The sequence below is a fragment of the Mytilus edulis genome, chromosome 8 (genome assembly GCF_963676685.1).
Source record: "Mytilus edulis chromosome 8, xbMytEdul2.2, whole genome shotgun sequence".
Taxonomy (NCBI): Eukaryota; Metazoa; Mollusca; class Bivalvia; order Mytilida; family Mytilidae; genus Mytilus; species Mytilus edulis.
This window is the reverse complement of record NC_092351.1, coordinates 76,371,708-76,386,145: the sequence shown is the minus strand read 5'-3', so window position 1 is coordinate 76,386,145 and position 14,438 is coordinate 76,371,708. Positions and strand designations below refer to the sequence as shown.

At 32.9% G+C, this 14,438-nt stretch overlaps 2 protein-coding genes across 8 annotated transcripts in view; both read left to right on the top strand.

Moving 5' to 3' along the window:
* Window positions 1-1,209, top strand: part of LOC139486276 (uncharacterized) — an 88,399-nt gene extending 87,190 nt beyond the window's left edge. For all 7 annotated transcript variants that reach the window (XM_071271080.1, XM_071271079.1, XM_071271084.1 and 4 more), the window contains one exon: window positions 212-1,209. In XM_071271080.1, the coding sequence (XP_071127181.1) occupies window positions 212-416 (205 nt within the window). In that variant the 3' untranslated portion in view covers window positions 417-1,209. The remainder of the gene's footprint in view (window positions 1-211) is intronic.
* A 2,303-nt stretch (window positions 1,210-3,512) lies between these two features.
* LOC139484361 (trichohyalin-like) lies at window positions 3,513-4,730 on the top strand (the record flags this gene model as incomplete). Its single annotated transcript, XM_071268098.1, has 1 exon — window positions 3,513-4,730. A coding segment is annotated over one exon (1,110 nt), but the record flags the coding sequence as incomplete, so codon positions are not given.
* Window positions 4,731-14,438: the final 9,708 nt, after the last annotated feature.

The following is a 14,438-nucleotide window of genomic DNA, read 5'->3' as shown; positions in this document are numbered from 1 at the left end:
ATTTTGTTTTACTGTAGACCACTTAAGTGTTCGGGTAGAATTACATTTTGTTTTACTGTAGACCACTTAGTGTTCGGGTAGATTTACATTTTGTTTTACTGTAGACCACTTGGTGTTTCGGGTAGAGTTACATTTTGTTTTACTGTACACCACTTAGTGTTTTAGCTCCAAATGTCTATTTGCTTGTAATTGTTCTACTTCTATTTTTCAGCTGTGTTAAAAGTGGTCGGTGTATGAAGCCTTTATGTGATTCTGGTTCATTTGATATGAGGAAAGGATATTGCGAAGGGACTCCGAATGCGAGGTTACATGTACATTTATCATACAGACGATCAAAACGTAGAGCTATAACTTCTTCGCACCGGAAACAGTATACTAAATTTAGATTTTTTCAAGAAAGAGACCGGAAGTCATAGAATATTGATTTTTTTTTCATCTGACAGCGTTATTGTTTACTACCTCAACATTTTGTGCCATACATTTCATCTCGTGCCTTATTAAATTATATCAAGTAAACACTTCTGAATAATATGTTGGATGGCCAGAGATCAACATCATAACTTGACAATCATAGAACGCTAGAATCGGCTGCGGAATGAGGAGAACATATTCAACATAATGGTTTGATATGTGTACATTACTTTACGTTTAAATATATCATTGAGTGTGTCTTGGCAACTCTGTCTCCAGTTAAAACAATGGGGATTTGTGTTGTCCAAAATTATTTAACACATGTTCCTCGTTGAAGTCCAAAGTTTGAAATAGTGGCGAAAATTCACTACAACTGAAGCTTATATTCACTATTCGAATAATGATATTGTTCAATGGTAATTTTAAACGTTGTGTAACCGCATGTTATTGTTCAGTTTGATCGGGTTATCTTTTATTGTCTGAAAATGTATCATAACAGTGAAAAATCCTATTTCAACAACAATTGGCGATTGATTGACAGCAGAAAGTGAGATGCACATATATTTTTGAAAGTTTTTGTATAAAATAACTTATCTCAATGATTAAATGACAAAGTGTGAAACTTTTTTATTATAACGGAATGAATCTCCGACAGAAAGTGATATTAAAATATATGTATATGTCTAGATTGATATATGTGATATGATAATAGACGTACTCAGTAAGCATAATTTTAGAAGTCCTGTTCGACTTCTGTGATTCCTCAGAATTCAAGAATAAAAAAGGTGATTAATATAAGAGTTAACTTTTTGTTATGTATTTGTACATTTTCATTTCTCAATATTGATTTTTTACAAGTATTTAAACATGTTTGTGTATTTATATTTTCTCGCGAAAAAGTATAAATTCCTACGGTCAATTGGCAAAGAACGTGAAGACATTATGAATATCTTTGTTAATTTGTCCGACTGACCGCCTGACCCATAATCTTGATGCACATGGGCATTAATACAATTCATCTTTTAAAGATCTACTTTGTAAATGGAATGTGTTGTCTGAAGGTTACATTTGTCGATTTGTGGCACCCTTTGTGCAGATTGTCAAAAATTAAAAATGATTGAAGAGATTACAATGTGGAATAAAGAGAAGGCACTATGCTGTAACCGTTACTTATTGTTTTCGTTCCCTCAATTTCTAAGGGTACGTGAGATTTTTCGTCACTTGGCTGGCTGTCGTCTTCCACTATGACTAACTTTTACTAAATCGTTTTCACGAAAATACTCTGCTAATTTTGATCAATTTAACCGCAGTTCTGGTTGGAGTTTCTAGTAAAACACATACACAAATATCCGATGATCTCACCTGCTAAACAGCATGGCCGCTTAAAAATAAATAGAACATTATATAAGGTCATTCGTCATAACTCGGCCGATTCCGTAAAAGAGTAGCGGAGTCATCCGAGGATTGCCGATTGTATATAAGGTGTGAAATGTAAGTATCGTTAGTTATCGTTTATATCGCTACATAGAATATTTGACGGTGAAGACATGAATGGAATGTCAACATCTACTTTACTGTTTATTTAAACAAAAACTGTCAGATGTCCCATTGCTTGAGATAATTTTTTAAACGATTTTTAACATTTTTTGCGATTTAAGGTGGTACCCAACACCTTCACTAAAATTAATTTGGCTCGTTTAATTTTTATGAAATTTTGACAAAGTATTTACTTTGACCCTTAGACAAGAATATAAAATTTTCAAAAAATTTGAACCATCCATTTTTTCAAAAAGAAAATCACTGGGTAGATAGCAGTTTGACAATCACTAATTTTGATCATTGAGAAGCTTAATTATTCCTTAATAACACAACGCAATTAAAACGTTTAGCTGATTTTACATAGTTATCTCCCTGTTGTATTAGATACCACCTTAACAATTAATTTGCAATCTATAACAGATAAAGGAAACTAATAATCTGTTGCAGGACAAGAACCAAGACTAAGTAAGCATGGCCTAATTCGTAAGGCTAAACAAACTCATCTTTTTTGTCATAAATAAACTTTAGGTTACACTGGCTTATGGCCCTTTAATCTGTAAGGTGTGCATCTGTAACAAAAAAAAATTAGAGTCAACATAGGAAGCTCGTAGTAAGAAAATACATTGAATAATTTGTCATCTCTGAACGAAAATAAAGGCAGAATTATAAATTATAAGTATACGGTCTCACTTATAAGTAATACCTTTAAATTATTTGTAGTTTCTGTGTTATAATGTTGTTGTCTCAGTACGTCATGTGCATTTACCCTGCATTTAAATATTTCTTTCACTTATTTCTAATATATTTTTACTTAATTTATATATGTACGACAAACCTTGCTTCATTCTACAGCTGTACTTTTATTGTCATGTGGACGAAAAGCTAACAATTCTCATTTTAACTGATAAAAGTGATAATTTAGTTCAAAAAGCGTGATATATCATCGTTACCCATTTGTGGCCCTGCTCCATGATAGGACTGTTGTCTCTTTGACACATTCTCTATTCCAATTTCATTGTGTCTATTTTGTTTGATATAGTATACATCTTAACCATGTTAACTTCAACAGTCATTTGAACGTTACTTAAACCCAAAGACGAAGGAACCAAGAGCATGTAGTTTTTGAATTAAATATGTAAGGATTGGCATTATATGTTTTTAATTTAAATGTTGCATTACCTTAATAGTATTTTTTGCTTGTTATATGGCTCTTATATTGGTTCGATAAAAGGGAACAAGAAACTGCCTGTTTAATCTTGTATACATGTACTATCCTTAATCAATAAGTTAAGTATTTATATGATAATATTCTTGTGTGAACCGACAATGCAAGGGCTGTATAGGCAGTCAAGGTCGTTAAAACTTCAATTTGTTTGAATATTCTTGTTTAAATTAAGGAGTTCTAACTTTATGAAAAGCTGGTTTTAAAAAAAATTCTCGACAATGATGACGCGAACCTTCGTAAGTAGAACACTATTATTGTAGTACTCTGTATAGAAGTACATAAAATCAATGCAAAAAGACACAACATGTAAACTGACCTATAATGGTTTACTTTTTGAAATTGTTATTTGGATGGAGAGTTGCCTCATTGGCTCTCCCACCACATCTTCCTACATCTAATTAAGGAACAAGAAACAACAAGAAAATTTAAGGAACAAGACACAACAAGTAAACTTGAGGAACAAGACACAACAAGTAAACTTGAGGAACAAGACACAACAAGTAAACTTAAGGAACAAGACACAACAAGTAACCTTAAGGACCAAGACACAACAAGTAAACTTAAGGAACAAGACACAACAAGTAAACTTGAGGAACAAGACACAAGTAAACTTAAGGAACAAGACACAAGTAAACTTGAGGAACAAGACACAAGTAAACTTGAGGAACAAGACACAACAAGTAACCTTAAGGACCAAGACACAAGTAACCTTAAGGACCAAGACACAACAAGTAAACTTAAGGAACAAGACACAACACGTAAACTTAAGGAACAAGACACAACAAGTAACCTTAAGGAACAAGACACAAGTAAACTTAAGGAACAAGACACAAGTAAACTTGAGGAACAAGACACAAGTAAACTTGAGGAACAAGACACAAGTAAACTTAAGGAACAAGACACAAGTAAACTTAAGGAACAAGACACAACAAGTAACCTTAAGGAACAAGACACAACAAGTAAACTTAAGAAACAAGACACAACAAGTAAACTTGAGGAACAAGACACAAGTAAACTTGAGGAACAAGACACAACAAGTAACCTTAAGGACCAAGACACAACAAGTAAACTTAAGGAACAAGACACAACAAGTAAACTTGAGGAACAAGACACAAGTAAACTTAAGGAACAAGACACAAGTAAACTTGAGGAACAAGACACAAGTAAACTTGAGGAACAAGACACAAGTAAACTTAAGGAACAAGACACAACAAGTAACCTTAAGGAACAAGACACAACAAGTAAACTTAAGAAACAAGACACAACAAGTAAACTTGAGGAACAAGACACAAGTAAACTTGAGGAACAAGACACAACAAGTAAACTTAAGGACCAAGACACAACAAGTAAACTTAAGGAACAAGACACAACACGTAAACTTAAGGAACAAGACACAACAAGTAAACTCAAGGAACAAGACACAACAAATAAACTTAAGGAACACTGAAGACACAACACGTAAACTTAAGGAACAAGACACAACAAGTAAACTTGAGGAACAAGACACAACAAGTAAATTTAAGGAACAAGACACAACAAGTAACCTTAAGGAACAAGACACAAGTAAACTTAAGGAACAAGACACAACAAGTAAACTTGAGGAACAAGACACAACAAGTAAACTTGAGGAACAAGACACAACAAGTAAATTTAAGGAACAAGACACAAGTAACCTTAAGGAACAAGACACAAGTAAACTTAAGGAACAAGACACAAGTAAACTTGAGGAACAAGACACAAGTAAACTTGAGGAACAAGACACAACAAGTAACCTTAAGGACCAAGACACAACAAGTAAACTTAAGGAACAAGACACAACACGTAAACTTAAGGAACAAGACACAACAAGTAAACTCAAGGAACAAGACACAACAAATAAACTTAAGGAACACTGAAGACACAACACGTAAACTTAAGGCTCAAGACACAAACAGATCGAATTTTTAAAAGTTGTTATCGGGATTTAAATGAGGTTCGTGTTGCCCAGTCTTTTGTTTACTATGTTGTGTTTTGGAGACGGTTTATTGTGTTTTGATAGTTTTCCGTAAAGCATAGATAGTTGGTTTTCTAATTTGTAGTTTGGTATATTATAGAAACTTTATTGAAAAGCACTTTACGCCCATATGAGCCAATGGCTTAAAACATGATACATAATATACAGTTTATATATAAAGCATTACATCTCTCTTTTAGGAAGATTTAAGTACAATCACATTATTTCAAATGTCACACAGTTTCATTTTGGGCTTTTTTTGTGGTTAATGTTTGGAAGTTTAACCTTTAAATACTGCCAATTGTATTAAATACTATTTCTATATTTTTGCATAACATTGTAATAAAATTCATATGTCTGACTTGGTTTATAAATTCTACAACATCCTTTCGTCTAATAAAAACAGGCAACACCATGTAAAAAAGACATACATTTCGCAAAACACTATTCATAGAAAACTGAAGATAGGACAACAAAAAACCTCCCAAAATCCAGGGGTTTTTAAACTCCGAAAGGTAACCGTTGCATGGCATAACATGTATGCATATTGTTCTTATGTTTGTTCAAATTGACAACAAAAAATTAATATTATAACTTCAATGGTTTGTCCAAGAAGGTTATATGTTTGTCCAAAACCCGCGTAATATCTGATCTTCCAAGTCGTGTTCAAATAACTTTTTATGGATGTGTCCATACCTAGCGTGATATCAAATCTCTGACTTTCCAGGTCGTGTACGTATAGTTTTCAGAGTTTGTCCATACCCTCTAGTAATATCATTGTCAACAAGCCACAATGCATCATTGTGAACAGTATGCACAACACATTTGTATTTCGCAACAACAATAGATATCTATTTTTGACAAGTTTTCTCGTTTATATTGTTTTACACTGTCATATCGGGGCCTTTTATAGCTGACTATGCGGTATGGGTTTTGCTCATTGTTGAAGGCCGAACGGTGACCTATAGTTGTTTATGTCTGTATCATTTTGGTCTCTTGTGGACAGTTGTCTCATTGGCAATCATACCACATCTTCTTTTTATATACACCCATAATGAGCGGATAATAATAATTACCAACAATTACAAAAAAATATTTATATCAAAGTATACCAAGATTAGTTTTTGACTTAGCAGTAAAATCTCATCAGATGTGTCCGCGTGAAAAAAATGTCGGCGCCTGTATATTTTCTCCATTAAAAAAAATCAGTCGTTAAAGTTTTTACAATGTCGTGATGATTAAAAAAAAAAAGGATGGTCACATGGATGCCACCTTACCTTTCCAGCAAAACTTTTATAATCAAAACCAGTTAAACTTGAGCAAAGTTAACCAAAGCATCAAAAACAAAATTTATGTTTATTTCTATTTATTTTACACGAGTTTTGGGTGGTTAGATATGCTATACAAATCGAATTTATGAAGTTGGACCAGAATTGTAAGCATTAGTGAAATTAAATGCCTTGCTCATTGCTCATGAAACTAAACAGTCAATGTCTTTTTCAATTCAAAATCTGTTTATGACTTATTCCCATGTCTAGTAAATAAACAATAGAATTCAATGTGCAAATCTGTTATTAATGCCACCACTTTTATTTTTTTCCTAGGGTAAAATTTCGATTCGCAGTTTGTGTGATCGTGTACGTTTTGCCTCTGAATGATTTTTTTTTCCATAATGGGAGTCTTGTGTTTCCCAATACCTTGCTCTTTTGTCTGAGGGCATTTTAGATGGATAGTAGTTACATGTTATATATTCTTAGAAATATAGTCTATTGATGTTCAAGTTTTTAAGAATTTTATATCGGTATTTAAGGAATTTTATATAAAAAAAAATATTGTTAAGTTAAGATATCAAATATTTTTTGGTGCTGTAAATTATTATAATTGTAAAGTCATGAATTATAAATTATTATTTATTATTTTGAATCTCTTATAAGGCCACACTATATGTTGTATTATCTATTCTCTCAAAATTTCAAAACAAATTACAAAACGACTTTTTTGCAGATTGAAATACTAGATTTATTTTATTAATTTATTTTTTTAATCAATTTATTTCAAGTATAAATCCGAATATTTAATTGATTTACTGTTTAATTTTTTTTTACATTTAATGCAAATGCAAAATATTCACATGGTATAATAATTATTGCAAAAAAAAAACCCAAATCATTCACTTTTAACACTTTCGTTTTCAATTATGATCCTTTATCTCTTTATAAGACATCATTACAAAAAATAATGTTATAGTGTAGCATAAACACACAGTGTGAACATTCTGCCAAAAACATCATTTTGTTTGGCCTTAAGTAAACCATGTTTTAATGTTCAGTTGTATATGTACATCCATATAGTGGAGAAAAATGTTGTTATGACTGTGGATAATCATATTCACATTTTGTTGAACAAATAAACAATATAATATCTTTGATTTAGTTTTGAGCAATGCATAATAAACCAACGAAAACCACTGAACTACAGGCTTCTGACTTGAGACTGGCCACTTTATTGTGCCTGGGTTAAACATGTTTGTTAGCGCTCTATCCTCCTCCTATCCTGGGACAGAGGTGTAACAATACAACACAAGAACAAACAATAAAAATGAGTTGAAAAAGGCTCTCATTGGCACTCATACCACATCTTTTTTGGTCTATCGACAAAAACGCAGAGATGGCGTGGATGGATACTTATACATCTAGCAAAAAGCAAAATCCCCAAAATAAGGAACCCCGACGAAAATTTAATTAGGAAAGTCCCTTATCAAATAGCAAAATCAAACGCTCAAACACATCAAACGAATGGATAAAATGTGCAACGTTTCCCTTGGCACAGAAAGTTATGTTATCACCTGCTAAATCTTTTGCAGCCATTTGCAATCCAATGTCTCAATAGGCATGCATGCATCTAAAGAAGATATTCTGTATAATGAATAATTATGAAACAAACAACTTTCGATCTGAGTTCAACGTCTGAAGCAACAACGAAAAAGACATGTCATTGTTACTTTAAGAGTTGTTTTGCTGTGTGTGTATATAGATGTAGAAACACTTGTGCCCATCATGGCGATTTCTAAACTGTCCCGAAGAGTGTGTGAAGATTGGCAAACCAAGATGAAGGACGTAAAATGTAGATACCTTGTACCGTGTTTGCGTATTTATACATCCCCTTTCAGCAAAATTAGTGTCCAAAAAATCAATGATTTTATCTCTAATATGTGTTATAATTCAACACACAAAAATACAGCATCCTTCTCATTTACAAGAATGGTAAAACTGATAATTGTGAATTAGGTAGCCATTTGCGTAAGGGATAGGTTGAGCAAATATTGCTTCTTTGACTGCGAGTAAATGCCTAAACAAAGCTTTCGATTTGATTAATGTGTCATTCCCCTTTTAAATCACACGAGATGTGTGTTTAAAAATCTATTCAAAACCATAAATCAACATAAAATTGAGAATGGAAATGGGGAATGTGTCCAACTTTGATAGCCAAGGAAGCAACAACCGAATTGTTCGTTTGCTTGAACGGAAAAAAAAATAATTAAGCAGTGATTTTAGTGTCCATTGATAAAAGGAATGAGTGGAGCATACTTTACTTTCGAGATGAAAAAAAAAATCAACATAACACTTCCCATAAATCCATAAAGATAGCACTTATCAAAGGAAAAGAGCTACGAGTATGAAATACAAAGACCTGAATAATTATGGATAGTAAGTAGAAAAAGAGAAAAAAAAAAACAATAATCTAAAAAGATACAAATCTTTGAAAATGTGCTATTTACCACACGGACAATGTTCGTTGCTTTGCATTATTATGAATAGTGGATAGAAGGGGAGTAAACACAATACGTTTACCCGTTAAAATGGTTTTACACTAGTAATTTTTGGGGTCCTTTATAGCTTGCTGTTCGGTGTGAGCCAAAGTTCCATTTTGAAGGCCGTACATTGATCTATAATGGTTTACTTCTATAAATTGTGACTTGGATGAAGAGTTGTCTCATTGGCACTCATACCACATCTTCCTATATCTATATAGGAATTAAGACAAGTTCATGTGCAAGGAACAAAGATTGAGAAAAAAGTATTAGCTGAACACTAAAAATAATCTAAAAAGTAATTTCAAATACCAGAAAAATGCTATGAACCGCAATGACATTTTCCAGTGCCCTGAATTATTATGAATAATAAGGGGAAATGAGAAAACACAATAAATACAGACATCTTCAAAGGAAGACAATGCCATGTGCAAGGGTCACAGAAGAAAAAAACATTATTAGAAGAGCTATTCACAATATTCAATAAATATAATAATCAGGCGGAAACCCGATTGAAATAGAACAAAAGAATCGAAGCTCTTTGTTAGAGAAGGCGATAAATGCTCACTGTAATGTTTACTATAGTAACAAAAAATTTAAAAGTTAATAGAAACAAATAAAATGACAATTTTCTTCTCAATTACGAAATGTTCTGTTCTAAAAACACCATTTACATAAGGTTTCAATTTATCTATTACATAGTTAAACAGAACAATTAGATATCAAGTCGACGACATGCGTATCTATCAAGTTGGATGTAGACAATGCATAACCTCCGATTTTTTTGAAAAAATTACCACGGACGGAGAAACAATTAGTTCAGTAATTTTCGTGTCTGCCCTTCCATTATGTGACTCAAGAATTAAAAAAAAAAATGGGTAACAATTGTATCGAAAAGAGAAAATCGAGTGCACCTTTTTATGGTAGGGCGTGTTTGAGTTGAATATTTTGTCTTGTAAATGTACAAAGCAAGAATATTTGATATATCATCTCGCTTCAGATTCTATCGTTTTTTATATATCAAAGTTACAGGTTGACTTTATAACATAAAAAAATCACAGTACTAAAAGATGAAAAATATGGGTTAAGTAAAATACCTATCTCATGAATCATAAAAACAGAGTAGGTGTGTTCGAATAGCTATTTTTTTTACTAAAAGTACTTGACGACAGTCTTTCAAGTTGGACGATGAATATGCATATCTTCGAAAAAAAACCTAATTGTTTGTTGTGATAACAAAGGTTTATAGTCTTCAACCACTAAAAAAATCTAGTCTGCCCTTCCACGAAATATTTAATTAGATTTTTTTTTTTTAAATGTTTATGAATTTTCGAAAATTCCACCTGACAACCGATAAGACAATAGTTTTAAGTTGAATCAATGCAGACAAGATCATTAATTGATGCTCATTAGCTAGTAGATACATTTGTCTTTTAAACTAGAACTGACAAATAAGGATCGTAATGGTGCTTTGCGGATAAATTTATCGGTTTTCACGAGCAAAATTGGCAGCGCGTCATCCCTACTTTGACATATATTCTAAAGAAATGACGAAGAACGTCTTCATAGAACGAAATCTTTATCTAAACTACATGTAGGAACACAATAACGTCGCTAAGTAGCGACGTCGAATATACAGTTACGTAATTACCGCGGTAAACGACGTTAAGACGTTTACCAATTAAACGAAAATGTCTATAATAAAAGAATGTAAAAGTATTTTACAACACCTACAATGGCTTCCATTTCTACGATTGTGAAAAATAACTGGCGTAACGGGGAGATAATTTTGACGAAGAAGAATCCTGACTGAGTAATAATCTGAGAAAAACAAGGTTATATTAACTCAGTTGCTAAAAGTTATGAAATTCGTGCTCCATTAAAGGTGCACCTGTATTTTCAGTGACATACCTGTTTTTTAACACTCAGCGATGCATTGTTTTTTGCTGAATGTTTGTTAGAATGTTATCTATGCAGTATTCGCCGCGATATAGCTTTTTTTGTGATAATGTGGCGAAAAGCAACCAACAATCAATCAGTATTCAACACGAGATCACATTTATTTAAACTTAGTTTATCAAACGGGGTTGTCTGTGATAAAGGATAAATAACCGCTTAAGAAAGGAAGTCTGTTGACCGAAAAGCTTTAATTGCAACAGGTCACCAATAATGTCTATATTCCACAATCAACTACTGTATGGATTGATTCAACAATACTCTACCTACATCAGGCATATAATTTATAACATCATAATGTCCACCGTACGTAGCAGTGTATTTCCCTCAATACAAAATTAATACCAAAAAATAGCACGAGTTTTACTATAATAGGAGTGAAGAAAAGGCGGCAGTATCTATATACTATTTCTCTGTTCAATCATTAGGATATTTACATACTTTGTATCCATACAAATCAACATTTTCTTAGCTGCCGTCAATTGTTAGCTAAACTTTAGCGAGACAACTAGTGAAATGATTGTGTCTTGATCACCATCCAGTGGGAATATTTCATTCATATCCAGGGCATTACGAAAGTAACAATATATTTTTTTAATGAAGGAACGAGAGAACATTTTTTGGGGGCGTTGGAAGTAGTCGATTGTGGTAATTTGGCATCGTGCCTTTATTTTTGCGGGATTTTGTTTTTTCCCTTATCGGGACTCAGGAATAATTAATGATTGTTTTTTTAATCCGGAAAAGAATTCGTTTTTTTTGTTGTTGTTTAGAATTTGGGGTAATTGACACTCCCACCTATCAAACCTATCATAGTTTACACAGGTTCTGCAAAGGAAATCGACCACGAATAAGGACATGATATTTTGACTACGACTGAGAAAAGGAGATGTTAGACAAACTATGTTCAGTGGACCGTGAAAATGGGATAAAATCTCTTATTTTGCATTAAAATTAGAAAGATAATATAATAGGGAACACGTTTACCAAGTTTCAAGTTGATTGAACTTCACCTTCATCAAGAACTACCTCGACCAAAAACGTTAACTTGAAGCAGAACAGACGGACGAAGAGACGGACGGACGCATAGACCAGAAACATAATGCTAGTAAATGGGACATAAAAATGTATTTATATTAGCCGCTATACATTCTCCCATAAGATGACATGGCATATCGACCCCCCTGTACAAGGATGACGTCATATGATCTCATTTCGGTTCTAGCTTATTAGTTCGTTCAGTCATACATCTTCTACATCCACTTTGCATTTCAACGATCAAATTAAGTGAGACCCCTCATGCAAATGTCATCAAACATGCGAATTCGAAGGGTGTGGTATTATTATCCCTTGACAGCAGCTTGGCTGTTTATTTAATTTTATTTATATAGTTTGCCCGTGTAGAGGGTAAAATCACAAAAATACTTAACTCCGAGGAAAATTAAAAACGGAAAGATCCTAATCAAATGGCAAAATCAAAAGCTCGAACGAATGGATAACAACTGTCATATTCCTGACTTGGTATCGGGATTTTCTTAAAATGGTGGATTTAACCTGTTTTCGAAGCTAGCTAAACCTCTCACTTGTATGACAGTCGCATCAAATTCCATTATATTGACTACAATGCGTGAACAAAACAAACAGACATAATAGGTAAAAATGTAACATACACAACAGTCAATACTCTACAATCCCAATATAAAAAAAAAACAACATGTAACAGAGAAATATAACAAAAAACATAATTTGCCATATAATATTACAATGACGGGATGTATAAGTACAGAGCCACGTCATATATGTAACGAAGAAACATAAAAAGGCACATAGACAAAGCACAAATAAAAAAATGAAAGACAAGCAACAAACAAGGCAAACGTTTCAGAAAGAGATTATATGTGTCAATGCTACCCGGTTAAATCAACAATTTTCTACCCCAAAATAAGTCAGAAATATGACACTCATAATCCATCCGTTTGATGTGTTTGGGATTTTGATTTTGCCATTGATAAGGGACATTCAGTTTAGAATTTTCCTCGGAGTCAGGTATTTTTGTTAATTTATCTAACATGATTGAACAAAATGTTGTTCAATATGCAATCTCCATTCGCAACGTGACTGTATATTTATATACCTGCACCTCCGAACAGGTGTTTGACATAACTGTTGCATATTTTATTTAAGGAATGACTGTAATATTGTTTCTGTCTATGAAGAAATAATACAAAAAATGTGGTGCACACTGAACAACCTGCGGAGCGGGTTATTTAAAGTATGCATCACTTTTTTATGTTATTTCTAGTAGGCAGAACAAAAGTATTACAGTCATTACTTATAATTTAATTATTGTTGACGTCACGGTCACATGACTAAATTATGTCTATGGGCTGATAACAAAACAACGTCAGCCAATCAGAAGTCGCGTTACATCCAAAGTTAAATTATTTAAGAAATGACTGTAAGATTTTTTCTGTCTATGAAGAAATAACATAAAAAATTTGGTGCACACCGAATAACGCGCGTAGCGGGTTATTTAACCGTGTGCACCACATTTTTGTATGTTATTTCGAATAGACAGAAAAAAATATTACAGTCGTTTCTTATAATTTAATTCTAAATTCCATTTTAAACCGTAGAAAACCATGAAAAAACGTTGATGACGTCACTGTCACATGACTAATAACATTAACGGTACCAATTTTCCTGCACCAGATGCGCATTTTGACAATACATGTCTCTTCAGTGATGCTCGTGACCAAATTATTTGAAATCCAAAGCTTATATAAAAGATGAAGAGCTATAATCCAAAAGGTCCAAAAGATATAGCCAAATCCGTGAAAGAAATCAAAGTTTTGCATGAGGGAGATACATTCCTTAATTTATAATAATTTAACAGCAAATTTTAATAACACAAAAAATCCGTATTTTCATGCCAGTACCGAAGTACTGGCTACTGGGCTGGTGATACCCTCGGGGACAAACAATCCACCAGCAGAGGCATCGACCCAGTGGTAGTAATAACATTAACGATAAATTAATGGGCTGATAACAAAACAACGTCAGCCAATCAGAAAGGCGTTACATCCAAAATTATTTCTATATATACATCCTGTAATTCTATGGTTTTGTAACCGTATTGGTATGTAATAACATTGTTGTATCATGCATAGCAGTCCTTCAAAAAAACTAGAGAGTATTGTATGATATGTTATTCGTCACAGCTCGGATAATTCCGTACCTTCAATTAACAGATATATGGAGCTCGAGGTAAATAGAGTCACCCGTAGTTTGTCGATTTTATGCGATACAACATAAAGGCAACAGTAGTATACTGCTGTTCGAAATTCATAAATCGATCGAGAAAAAAACTAAAACTGAGAGAAACACATCAAATATAAGAGGAGAACTACGATACAACCGAAAAACAACACAAACAGAAACGAACTATATGATAACAACGGCCATTTTCTTGACTTGGTACAGGACATTTAAGAAAACAATGGTGG